The sequence below is a fragment of the Erpetoichthys calabaricus genome, chromosome 14, assembly GCF_900747795.2.
Source record: "Erpetoichthys calabaricus chromosome 14, fErpCal1.3, whole genome shotgun sequence".
In the NCBI taxonomy this organism is placed as follows: domain Eukaryota; kingdom Metazoa; phylum Chordata; class Cladistia; order Polypteriformes; family Polypteridae; genus Erpetoichthys; species Erpetoichthys calabaricus.
In genome coordinates this window covers 66,908,136-66,920,425 of record NC_041407.2, presented here as the reverse complement: position 1 = coordinate 66,920,425, position 12,290 = coordinate 66,908,136, and the positions used below count along the sequence as shown (strand labels likewise).

Genomic DNA, 12,290 nt, shown 5'->3' with positions numbered 1-12,290 from the left:
CCTGCCCATGAAATAGCCTTTGAGTCAATTGTCCAATTACTTTTGAGCCTCTGAAATGAAGGGATTGTGTTAAAAAAATGCTTTAGTTGCCTCACATTTTATGCAATCGTTTTGTTCACCACACTGAATTAAAGCTGAAAGTCTGCACTTCAACTGCATCTGAGTTGTTTCATTTAAAATTAATTGTGGTAATGTTCAGAACCAAAATTAGAAAAAAGTTGTCTCTATCCAAATATTTATGGACCTAACTGTATCTATCTATTTTTAAGAACTTCTGCACAAAGTCAAATTTACCCCAGGGGACAAAGATCTGTCTGTCAGACTATTTACTAACAAGCACACAAGTGGGTAACACTGAAGTAGCTTCTTCTTGCACAGTCATTTGTGCTGGTCTCTGCCCTGCACAACATTATTTGTCTGTATTCAGATACAATTAATAAAGCAAAATCCTCAGAAAAAGTGAACTAAAAAAAACAAAGGAAGCATTTAAAGATACAGAAAAAAATACACATGTCTTAATTCCCTATAAGTGTAAATCTGTCACTACTGCACTTTCATAAATACAAAATAAAAGGCAATTAAGCAATGAGATCACGTAAAGGTAACAATGACTGACTGATTGAGAAACTGGTTGAAATAAAAACCTGCAGCCACAAGGGGGCCTTATGGACTGAATGTTGAGGAAAAAAGCTGTAATCCATCAAGATAATGAAATTGTTATCCAGGTTAGTTGAGAAATAAACACCTTACGAGCCTGTAATCTTTAAGACTGTGCTTTGGCCGGTGTGCTGAAGATGATGTCTTACATCAGCTGTAGCATACTCCTTCTACCTGGTGGGAATTGTCATCCCCGCACTGGAACTGTCTTTTGGGTAACCCCTCTCCCTGATATTACATATAGCCTACATTTTGAACCAGACTAATGACAAGACACATGCAAAATTACATCAGAATTGGTTTAGCCATTTTTGTATGATCAGCAAACAAACAAACAGACATCCAAACGGGTAACCATTTTAAGAGAGGAAATTAAGGGTAGTATCAACATAAAATGTAAGAACAATAAATAACAAAACTGTTATGAATATAAACACAATGCTTTCTTCCTTTAACTATCTACAGTAAATATCTTAAAAACGTTACACTAGCCACATGTTTTAGACTGATGGCCATTCTCTTTTAGGTTCATGAAGATAAAAATGTGGTCAGAAGAGTGAAAAAATTTCCTGGCTGCATTACCGGACATTTTTAGGCTACTAATCATATGACTCAGGTCAATCCTAAATATCTAAGTATTTGTCTAATACATATATGGTACAGTTTAATTAAATGATGACTAGAATTAGAATGGTGTGTAAGTAGGAGAGAGAATTTACCAGAAATGTGGTCATCTTACATCTTGCATCTCCCCTTTAAGGCATGTGCTCTTAATATTGCACTGGCATATTTATCCAATTCTGCTAACATCTGCCTTAATAAACGTTAGAGAATACAATTCAAGCACAAAGGTCATTTGAGCTTCATCTACATGACATGTGTGAATGCCCTCTGCACACCCTGCTGCACATTGGTTACCTTTCTGGACAGCTGGATTTAAGTTTTTCAAACCACCTAGCTTATAATTGGGAAGAAGAATAAAAAAGCACACTAATTGAGAGACAAGGAACACTAGCTAATCATGAGAAGTGTAGAGTATTACAAGAAGTAAGTGGAATTGTTTACGCTGTTTATCTTGATTGCCTCATATTAAACATTCAGTCAGTCACAATACGTTGTCAGCATTCAGTGAGTGCCATTTGTACACAGCTGATGTTTATTGATCCAAAGCAGCCACTCTATTGATCCATTTAACAAGCTCAGTAAACTGTAATTAAACAGAGACAGACAAACAAATGAGAATATTTTTAGTTAATGCCACATAGAATCAGAAGCCAGCACCCATGAAAACTAAATTTATTCAAAACACAAAGGTGATGAGTGCATAACACAGGAACCCATGCAACTTGACTTAAGTAGACCTCGTATGTACAGTAAGACATTGCCGTATGCACTACTTTAAAGTTTCTTACCATTTGATTAGCAACTCATACATACTCAAGTAATTTTCTTTCAAATATAAAAAGGATAAACAAATGGTATATGCCTAAACAAAATGTTGTTTATTTTATTATTGTTACAGTATGATGCTCTTAGTAATTCAATTCAAGGTCACAATGGCCAACACCAGGTCATATGAAACAAGGCATGAACCCACCAGGAATGAGGGATCAGAGAGTCACAGGGCCAGTTTAGGTACCCACCCATACTCAGCATTAGGACAAACCAATTGAGTATGACCACTCAGAGACCACCACACAGACAATGACTGGACACACGATTCAAAGACAGGATTCCAATTCTATAAAAGTAACAGTGCTTCTTCTTCTTCCTATTATTATTATTATTATTATTATTATTATTATTATTATTATTATTATTATTATTATTATCTTAAACACACAAACATCACTTTCTCACTCCATTGTCATACCTTCTGTTAAGCAGTTGCATAATCTCTTACACTTGGTGAGATTTCTTCTAGGAACATCAGTTTTCTTCCACAGTTCAAAGACATGAAGTGACTGATTATTCTAAATTAGCAAGGTACAAGTACAGAAATTGTGGAAATTTCTCCTGTTATAGCCTGGTAAGTTTAGAAAGTGGATATATTAATATTATATTAATTACCACATTACATTTTTTGGTCCTGTCATTATTAAAATATCCAGGATGGTGGCTCAAACCTTCAGGGATCTGGGTTCATTGCTTCGGCCAGAAAGTCAGTTTGGAGCCTGCACATTCTCAGTGTGTGAATTTGGGTTTTATCCAAGCACTCCAGTTGTTTTCCAACATTCCAAAGTTGTGCATGTTGGATTGGCTGATGCATCTGAATGTGTCTGTTATAAGAAGCTGAGGGTGTGGGAGGGAGTCTTATGCTAGGGTTACAACCCATGCAGGACGTACTCCTTCTTTACATCAGATTCAGTGAAGACAGACTTTATTGCCTCATGACCATTTCAGAAAATGAATTTCTTCTTCTTTTTGATGATAATAATAATAATAATAATAATAATAATAATAATAATAATAATAATAATAATAATAATAATAATAATAACAACAACAACAACATCACGTCATCTTCTAACCCATTTATTCCAGACCATGGTCATAGGGGCTGGAGTCTATCCCAGCTAGCATAGGGCAGGAATAAACCCTGGATTTGGCACACCATTGCAGGGTGAACATATACACACATCCAGACACCACACTCACACTAGGGCCAATTTGGCATTGCCACTTCACCTAACCTGCATGTCTTTGGACACTGAAAGGAAACTCACGCAGACACAGGGAGAACATGCAAACTCCACGTAAGGAGGACACAAACCCTGGTCTCCATTCTGTGAGACAGTAGCTCTAACACTGCACCACTGTGCCACAATAATAATAATATTAATAATAATAATTTCATGTAATTGAAGCAGAAACCTTGAAAACCATTAAGAAGAATCTGAATGAGACATTGGGGCAGCTTAGTTATTAACTAAACAAACAGGCTTGATGGACTCAGTGGTCTACTCGCTTTTGTCAGATTCCTTAGGTTCTTATACTGATCCTGTTTCTTGCAGGTTCAGAGTTCCAGGAACACAGCATTTGTCCTTGCAGCATCTTGTGCAAGATATGAAGAAACTCTGTATCATGTGAATGTTATTATTGTTATTTGGATGATTACTACTACTATGAATAATTATGATAGTAAAAAGAAATGCATTTAAAAGCTGTTATTACTACTACTGCTACTACTACTACCACTACTACTACTACTACTAATAATAATAATAAGATAAAGAAATGCATTTTACACTGAGCTCAGAGTCTTTCCCTGTGATAAGAGGATGAGACAGAAGTCAATGACAAATATTTCTAACAAATCAAGTAGCAACATCCAAAGAAGGGACCACTGCTGGTTCAGTTTTGATGGTATGTTAAGCCTAATACTTTCAACATTCTGTTGTCTCCTTCATGTGTTCATCCTAAAAGAAACATTTTCAGATGTACTTAAGCACAGCAATTTGATCCACTACCCTATAGTGATCACTTATAATTACAACTACGAAATAAATAAAAACACTGTTGAATCCATGCATGAAAACATTTCTGTAAAAAGACTCATTGACAGAACTTGTCAATGATAACAAAGCACCAAAGTAGCATCTAAATGAATTTGCTAATAATCTCAATCCATTTTCTGACCCTGTCTCTGCCCTACCAGAATAGTGGGAGCTTACCCTGACAGCACTGGACACAAGACATAACCCAGCCATGAATGAGACTCCAGTCCATGGCAGAACGCTCCCACACTCACACACATTCAAACTTGTTTGGAATGTGGGAAGTAAAATGGAGTATCTAGAAAAAGACCTGTATGTATGAAAAAAACATTTATGTTCCAAAGAAATTGTGACCAAGCTGTGAATGGAACCTAAGCTTTCCAAGTAATGCTTTTTCAATGAGGCCCATAATGCAGTTAAAATTTCCAATAATTGAAACATAGATGAAAGATGACAGATATCTAAAGCCTACTCAGTCTGGAGGTTTTACAGTTAATAAACATGTGTAGAGACAATATGTTGTAGAGCACTTTATTTGTTTTAGCAAAAGACAATCATGAACAGCTCAGAATAACATGAAAACAGAGTTAGGTCACTTTGCCAAATTCATATGCTCTATACGGTACGACTGAAACTAGTCTGAATCCCGCAAATCTTTCATTTTGGAATAAGAAACACCACTTGACAGTCCCGCAGAATATATCATTACTGATTGTTTAATTTATAACTGGCAATACTCCTGCAGAATTCTTGTTAGGATTAGTCATACTATATATTAAGGCTTAACAAAGAATATCTCAAGCGACTCAATGATTTGTTGCTCTGAATGCGTAACAAATGTTTCGCACTGCTTTTGAAAAATTCCACCTTCTCTCCAACCACTAAATAGCGATTAAGCCATAATCACAATTTGAAACCATTACTGTCTTGCATACTATTGTGATATATGCTATGGATTACAAATGTGTTATTATTATTTTTATTATTATTATTTGTGTTCTTGGTCCCAGATTGGTTTCTGCCATGCATGAGGGTTTGGTAGTGCAGTATACAGAACTGCAGCCTCATACATCCATCCTGAGCTTAAACCCCATACCTGTTCTTTCTCTGTTTGGACTGAATGTTCTCACAGTCTCAGAGTAGACTGGTTTTCTTCTGACATCCCCAACGTTTTGTGAATTAAATAAACTGGCTTCTCCAAAGTGGACCTATCTGAGTAGAGGTGTGTGCCGGAATGGCTTCTGTGATGGATTAACATCCTGTCTTTGGCTGCTTCCTCCCTGTCACCTAATGGCTTTCACTACCATGACCCAGAATTGGATTAAGTAGAAACTCTTTGTTATAATAACTATAATAATAATCGTCATCATCCTCATTATTATTACTACCATTGTTATTATTATTAGTAGATAGATAGATAGATAGATAGATACTTTATTAATCCCAATGGGAAATTCATTGTAGTATAAATTACAAGAGAATGAGAACTAATTAATGTAATTTAGCATAGTTCAATCAAGCCGTTTTTTCTAATAATATCATTGTAAGATTTTTTTAAAAATAGGTAATAAACAGAAACAAAAAATAAGCTTAATTCTTTCCATTAAATTTGAAATTTTGAAATGTGTTGTCTTTTGTTTTAACACTGAAATCTGACACTATAAGAGACTTGATGCTTTGGCAGTGGGCTTATGCTAACATTGAAGACAGTGACGTACTTGCATTTTAATTTTGTTATATTTCCACCCATAGGACCAAATGTAGAATTTGCAGATCTTTTTTAAAGCAGTCAGGGTAGTTAGGCATTACAGTGGCTCTATAGAAGCAATATAAGGGAAAGCTTGGAAAATGAAGCAATAGTCTATAGCATTACACATATTCCATTATCTATAAACTTACAATAAAATAGTTTGTTTTAAAAAAGGGTGTCAAAACTCAGTTAGTGGAAGCCCATCTGTTTCTTCTGACATTGAGGTTCTCATTTATTTAATTGAACTCAGCAGAGCTGTCAGTCCGATGTTTAAGTAACTTTTTGCTGATGTCTTTTTTCAGAAACATGACTTAAACTTCAGGGGCTTATAACTATACAGTTGCCCTACAATATCCATGTCCGTACAACACACAAAAGTAGTAAATCAACTGTTAAACAGCTTTTACATTTTAGAAGATACGCATCCTGGTCTTTAAAAATTTCTCAGGTGTAATTTCTCTTGAAGCTGTACACCATAATTCATAATTCATTATTTTTATCCAAATTGTATTCCTTAATACTCATGTCACTCTCTGTACATGTGGACAACTTTTTTTTTTCTTTTAACTGCAAAGCAAAGAAAATATGACTTGTTTCATTATTTCTCAATGTACAGCACTTGCCATTTATTTAAACAATAGAAGGGACAAAACTTTTAATGGAGATTTTGTTAAAATGCTTAGAATTAGATTAATTTACAGACTGCATTGGAATTACAGTATTCTTTTTTTAATATTTTAGGTGGGTTCAGTGAAAGGGTGAATAAATGGATGGATGGATGGTAACAGCAATTTGTGTGTATGTTAGACTTTGTATTGGCCCGAAAATCTATTACCTGCTACACTCATTTACTTACAAATCATTTTATTTACGGTTTATGCAGACAAAAATATTTTCTACACCATTAAATATTTTAAACGTCTTAATAAATACTAGTGAACATTGCTGCTAACTGGCAATGCTACCCATTTTTGATTATATGCACCATAGGGGCTGTATTATATAATAACAATAATTATCATTATTAGCACTACTAGTTGTGGTAGTATTAAGACTGAAATGTTGCGTTAGAAAATAATCGTTTATATTGTAACATATAGTGTTGTTGTCGGAAGTAAAAAGGCAGTTCTGTGTTATTTTCGTTTTAATTCAAACACTCTACGTGTTAATCCGTGAGATGCTCTCTTTCATCTTGTAGCCCATGGGTTTCGTATATTTAACCAGCAGGAGGCGCAGTTCTTCTGTTTGTAAATATGCGACGAATCTCTCACACATCATCTTGTGTGTTCCTGAATGTAAAAAGTAATAGGTACAGTTGTACCCTGACTTTAAGATTAAGATTAAAAATAAATAAATCAAAAAATAAATATAACACAAATAAATGAGGACGATAACAAAAATTTCAAAATTCTTGATTATGCATGGCATCATTTCCACATCAGTATTTCGCATTCGATGTGGAAACACAAAAATATTGCATTACTTGAGAGAAGCCTTTCTGTAGTGGAGATTTCTATACACTTGTGAACAATCATATCCTTCTTTCTAAACGCTGAAAACTGAAATCCGTTTTTCGTGTAATGCTAGTGTGCTTTTACAGGCAAACAAAAATACAACTTGAATTTGAGTGAGTGGCCTCGTGATCGTCTTAAACTGTCATGCCCCTAAGGTACTGGAATGAAACGGCAGTCTCGTGTACTGTTAGAAAGTAGTAAGAGTGACTTTAGAAGTCCGCACACTACAGTAGGGACGGTACGAAAACGGATGAACTAAGAAGATGATGAATATCCTTTTAAACCAAGTAGTAACAAGTTACATTTTCAACGGACTGGTGTTTGGAAAAGTTACACGACAGCAAATTTTCACACAAGCTATACGGAAAAAATCTGTATGCGAGTTTTTCGGATATAACAGCGATCAAGATGATATTAATAAATAGCAGTCAGAGCAATAATCGGTACAACTATGCGTGTAAGGATTGCTATTCTTTACAAAACTCTGGTGTTATTTCTTCCGAGCGCAGAAAGTTTTGCCTGTTTTTTATGGGTAAGTACGACCAGTTTGAGGGTCTTCTGACAGCGGTCAAGCAGGTGATAAACATCTGGGAATCGGTGCCTTCAGGAGTTTAGACGATATAAGCTAGTACAGCAAAAGACAACCACATTTCTGTATTAAAAGAAAGGCAACTTACAGGGAACTCTAACCTTCACGCTTTTTGAAAATGAAATAAAATTGTTCAAAGTTTACGGGCAAAAAGAAACCTCCTTAATGGAAAATTTCATTTTCAAGAGGTGCCATGCTAGATTAAAAACGTCTTGGTTTACAAAATCTTAACACTGCGGCTTTATTTGATCTTATTATCTGTTTCATTCAATCGTCTGAAATAATTATTCTTGATAGCATTTTTATTTAAATTGCTTAAATGTATGTAGAATAGCGGTCCATGACACTAAGTTTCAGACCATCAGGCGTACACAAAAAGCAGCCTTCTCTGCGCTGTAGTGTTGCTGAAATATTTTCCCCCAAAACTTTCACGAAACTCATTTCTTACATGTTATAAAATGTATATATACTGTTGTCTTGATTTAACTCTACTTTGGAAGCTATAACTTTTAAAACTTAAAACATTAGCATCACAAAAAAGAACATTTGGGTTAAATGAACAAATTACAGATATGCACCCTGAAATGCGCGTCAAAGGCAAACAAAGCGCGTGAAACGCCTCGACGAAGACCCCGCATTCTACTGTCTCGTTACAGCCCACGACCCCTATTGTTACTGAACTGTACTTTTGTTTTTCTTTGTAAACAGCGCTTTTAAAACTCTTGATTGCTGTCCAATCTTCACCACTTCCTGCAAATCCCCATATTAAAAAAGACAAAAAATCATTTTTTCTTGTGTATATGTTTTATGTAAGTAATAAAATATTACTATAACATAAATATAAATGCGACTTTTTCAGTCTACATTTTCGCAACAAACATACAATCAATGTAGTAACCAAATCATTTAAAAACCACTCCAACATAATCATTAAAATAGCTAAAAAAAAAAAAAGAAATTCCAAACACAGTGAAGAAATAAATATATAATGCATCGAATTCAAAAATGAAATCATATTAAAATATTTTCTTGGAATTAGTAAGTGTACAAAAGTGTTCAAAAAAACACAAACAAAAAAAGAAAAAAGAAAACAAATACATATGTTTACATATTCGACATATTTACATATTGGAAATAATTAAAGTTGGCAAGTTTAATATTATTATTATTAATATTAATATTCTGTAAAAATTAAACATTTCATATCTTGTACCCTATACGCCCGTGTTCTCCTTACAATACGCCAAACTGTAAACAGTTAAATACATACATTATTGGGGTTCAGTAGCTTTGATTAAAAAAAAATATATATTTAGATATAAACAATAAAGAAAACTAAATAAAATACGTATCACAGACACACACAGAACCAATAAATATATGTCATTTGAAACTGTTCCCTTCATTACACTATGCAGGTCGGATGTTTGCATGCCCTCGTGGATTTCGCAAATTCTGTATTTTGCAAAATATAACCAGACAAACAATATAAAAAAGATGTCGCGAGGTCTACATGAAAAGCACGTTATGTCGAACGCTAGGACTGCGGCCCGGGCTTTTGATTTGGATTCCTGAGAATTTTCTTTCATTTCCAATACACCCACTTCCTTTCGCTGGCTGATGCGTCTTGACAGCGAGTGAATGACAGCGCTTTTAAAAGATTGGCCTATAGAAACTGCAATTATGAAGTCAACACACAATTTATATACATTAAAAAATAAATTCGTGCACAATAGGAAAAAAATATATATTATATATTACACAAAGTTTTAAGTGCTTGATGCAAACAGAAATGTAATGTGATTAAAAAGAATTTAGGCTGTTCTTTATGTCGCATGTCCTGATTTGCAACTTTCTGAAGTCTGGCAGCTGTTCGCCTTTTAGGAGGTGTTGCCAAACGGGTGCAACGTCTTTTAATAACTAGATCATATCTTCCAAAACAAAAAGAAGAAAAAAAAAAAATCAAAATGATCACTGCTACTCATATCCAGTGAGTAATCGTATTTGGTAGGGCAACTGACCCATACTTTTAGATAATATATCTAGTAAAGTACTTCTTACACACGGGGAAAATAAACACAAGAAAGAAAGAAAGAAAGAAAGAAAGAAAGAAAGAAAGAAAGAAAGAAAGAAAGAAAGAAAGAAAGAAAGAAAGAAAGAAAGATACAAAACCCCGAATTCTCATTTAAGGAACAGGAAATAAAACTCCATTGTACGTCTGTCTTATAGAACAAACTCAATAATGTATCTCCATCGCAAAAAAAAAAAATGAAAAAGAAAGAAAGAAACAGAAAAGTCTTAAGTGGGCTTTACCAGTTTTTTGTTTCTCATATTATATATGAGAGGAGATACTCGATCTAGGCTTAATTTTCCATTAAAGCCCGGCTTAATGTAATTTAAAGTAGATCATTTTGGTTAATAAAGAAATCTTTGTTTTGCTTAATAGCTTGAGGAATCTCTCATTCTCTCATTCTCGCGCTCTCTCTCTCGCAGTTTTAGGCGTCCCCACCGGCTCGCTTTGCCTTTCAGACTCATAGCCGTGGGATGTACTCACTTTGCAGTTTATGCTGTCCTTGAACAGTGTTGTAAAATCCATAGCTTTCCTTTTTTTTATATATTTTTGTTAAATTAAATTGCTCCTGAAAACAGTCACTGTACAGAGGTCTGGAGTGTGTGATGAATTGGTGGAGTGTCTGCTTGCGAATACACATCCTCCATACTGGGATGAGGGACCCCGACAGGGGTCATTCTTTTTTCTTTTTGTCTTCTGTTACAAAACCAAACTCTGACAACTTCTTTTTCCAGCTGCAGTGTCCCAGCAAGGCTACTGATTTCATGAGCCGACGGTTTGGGACATTTTAAGAAATGGTTCTCCAGAGCCCCCTTAACCCCGACCTCAATCGAAGTCCTCTTCTTTCGTTTCCTGCCCTGTGCTGCTATCTTGTCTAAATTAGTGGGGCTGCCTGTGTTTGAGTCGGTCTCTTCCAACCATTTGTTTAGAAGTGGCTTGAGTTTGCACATGTTTTTAAAGCTAAGTTGCAATGCCTCGAACCTGCAGATGGTTGTCTGTGAAAACACGTTGCCGTAAAGAGTTCCCAAGGCTAAGCCAACGTCTGCCTGGGTGAAGCCCAGTTTGATCCGCCGTTGTTTAAATTGTTTGGCAAACTGCTCCAAGTCATCAGAACTTGGAGCATCTTCGTCCGAGTGGTCCTGATGGTGGCTGAAAGGTTGCTGGGGGGATTCCATTTGGTTGTCATGACTACCTGTGTCTTCATGGAGGGGGTCTCTCAGGTTGTGATGTAGAGAAGTAGGCTGCGGGCTTAGCATTGCGTTGAGGTTCGTGTACCCAGACTGTGAATAGACCAGTGACTGGTGGCCGTTGGACGCCGGGGAAAGGGGAGACAGGTGATGGCTAGTGGTGGGTGCCCATGCACCGTGATGGTTATTCTGAGTCTGTTGGTGCACCAGATGTGGCCTGTGATGAAAGCCGTTCCCCAAGTCGTCCCTGCTCGCCTGCACGCTGGATTTGTTATGATCGGGCTGTCCGAGGTGAGTTGCACTGGTCCAGTCGCTATTTGATGTCGGCAGCCACTGATGATGGGTAAGACTCATTGGGTGGCCGGTGTTAGTAGCAAGTCCTTGCAAATACTCGTGGTGCATCATCTTCTGCACCTCTCTGTAGGTTGTCCCCTGGTGCATCCGGTCTGAGTCGGGATGCATTAACGGGTTGGAAGGCAAAGAGTTATTCCTCGGGATATACTGAGCTGTTGTAGCCATGGCTGCTACTAAGAAAGTGATGGCACTTCAGAGACGTGCGAGCTTTAGAGGCAAGTAGTGCAACCTGCTGGGGCGGGCTGGGTTTGCAGAGCACGCCCCGGCACGACGCATTGGCTCCTTCAGTAGAAATGAGCCCGGTAGCGCTTCCGATTGGCTGTCGCCGCAAGTGTGGCCAGCGGATGATTGGACGGTCGAATTTGTTTTCCATTTCTCATGCCAGCCTACCTTAGAAAAGTCAAATGACAACAAACGAAAAAAGACTACATTTTGCTACTTTGCTTTCTTGTTGTTTTGCTAAGAACCACGTGGGGGAGTAAGGAGATAGCTGACTTTAAGGGGCTCGGGGTGGAATCCAAATAAGAGTGCAATCTGCTAGTGAAAGTTAAACGTTTTAAACGCCAACCTTCAGGTGGAGAGTAGTGGTGTAGATGTTTAACAATTCAAATTTATGGGTGTATACATGCATTGATGAGCCGTTACCTGTGATTGATTACAGTACCTTTTTT

General features: G+C 36.5%; 1 protein-coding gene across 1 annotated transcript; it reads right to left on the bottom strand.

The window, feature by feature from the left end:
- Positions 1–8,781: 8,781 nt before the first annotated feature.
- pou3f1 (POU class 3 homeobox 1) lies at positions 8,782–11,819 on the bottom strand. Its single transcript, XM_028819460.2, has one exon. It carries the CDS (start codon positions 11,782–11,784, stop codon positions 10,657–10,659), a length of 1,128 nt encoding a protein of 375 aa, XP_028675293.1. The 5' UTR covers positions 11,785–11,819; the 3' UTR covers positions 8,782–10,656.
- Positions 11,820–12,290: the final 471 nt, after the last annotated feature.

Coding starts and splice junctions, on each gene's coding strand:
- pou3f1 (XM_028819460.2), bottom strand. CDS start 11,784: ATGGCTACAACAGCTCAGTATATCCCGAGGAATAACTCTTTGCCTTCC.